General features: G+C 42.3%; 1 protein-coding gene across 1 annotated transcript in view; it reads left to right on the forward strand.

Annotated features, from left to right (window-relative positions):
* LOC113207097 (uncharacterized) overlaps positions 1 to 1,519 on the forward strand; it is a gene marked incomplete in the record, with an annotated part of 35,621 nt that overhangs the window by 25,219 nt on the left and 8,883 nt on the right. Inside the window, 1 exon segment of the mRNA XM_052268223.1 lies at positions 1,001 to 1,281. Coding sequence (XP_052124183.1) covers positions 1,001 to 1,281 — 281 coding nt within the window.

The raw sequence follows: 1,519 nt of genomic DNA on the forward strand, positions 1-1,519 counted from the left end.
TGAGACAATACAGAGCGGCGAAATAATTGTCTTAAGTGATTTACTTTGACGAGTTTCATCTCTTAGGCCATTTAGCAATCAGATAATGTTTTGAGCGAAACTTGCACTTCTATCTGTTTTTTACAATCAGTGTCCCCTAAATTCAGACTTGCTCCCTGAAGTCAGACATTGTGTTGTATTTCACTGTTATCGCCTCCAAATCCATGATGCGTTAAAAAAATTTAACTTCTATGGGTTTGCTGAAAAAGTACGACCACCAAGATTTCATTTCTGCCAAAAAAATAAACGTGTGAGTCAAATTGCTTCCTCCCGAAATTCCTGAAATTTGTATTTTTAGCTCCAAAAAACCGGCGTTTTTAAATGTGTCTTGTCAGAATTTAGGGCTCCGAACAGTGTAAGTTCGGTTCATGCTGACCACAACATATGTGAAACTTAGTACTTTTAGCTACAATATGACACCACGTTTCTGTTTTTTCGTCGCACGGCTCAGTTTTGGGAAGCGGTTTTGCAATGCGCCCCAAAGTCGGACATAGGCTTTTACATGCAAAAGTAACTGCTGTCCGGATCAAGGACCCTTTAAGCGACTGTAAAAGCGATCTTTCCGCTGTTCTGGAGGCCAATCTAGACCAGATTAAGACAATTTAGAAGGTAGCGTAAGGTCAAATTTTTCCATGAAGTTTCTGTTCTACCCAAAAGATTTTCACTTTCATAATTTTTCAAAGCTGTCCGAATTTAGGACGCATTGGTTCCTAAATACGGACACGATTCAAACAGCTCTCACCCCTATAGGATCAGCGCTAAAAATGTTTTCGGATAGTGGTAGGTGCGTCACGACGTGAGGATTCTAGAATCCCCAGAGATTTTTCATATTTCAAAAATTACACGAGATACGGGCGCATTTCTTAAAAAATCGTCCGAATTTAGGGACACTGATTGTACCGACCCTGCTTAATTGTAGTTTGTTTTGAGCTCTGCCGCAACTTTTTCTTCAATATTTTAGGTGTTACCACTCTGACGTGGGAGGAGAAAAGCCCTGCATAGTCCTGGGTGATCTTGGCGTTGACAACTTTACCATGGCGGATAGGCGCGTGCCACTCGACGTGAAACACTGCCGCCTCGCCTTGTCCCAGCTCGCACGGTACCATGGAGCAGGGCTGGCCCTGCGTCACCTCAAGCCGGACGAATTTCAGTACATGGCAGACACACTGGGGGCCTCATATGCCAACAAAGAAATGCTCGAAGCATTTCAACACTTCTTTACGACAATAGAGAACGCAGCTGGTGAGTAGCAGCATGAGAGTGTTGAAATCCAGTAAGCACAAAACGGATTTAGGTTGGCAACAACCGACTGTACATAGAAATGTTAGTGTGTAAGAGTTGGTCACTGTATATATCCTGTAGGCTAAGAAGAAAAAGAAAAATAAAACCACTTCCGTGTTGACCACCACAGAGAAAACATGTGTGTTATTCCCAAGCCTAAAACCTGAACAATTATCCAGATAAATCGTAACGTTCAACA

Source organism: Frankliniella occidentalis, unplaced genomic scaffold (genome assembly GCF_000697945.3).
Source record: "Frankliniella occidentalis isolate FOCC.00 unplaced genomic scaffold, Focc_3.1 Scaffold65, whole genome shotgun sequence".
Classification (NCBI taxonomy): Eukaryota; Metazoa; Arthropoda; class Insecta; order Thysanoptera; family Thripidae; genus Frankliniella; species Frankliniella occidentalis.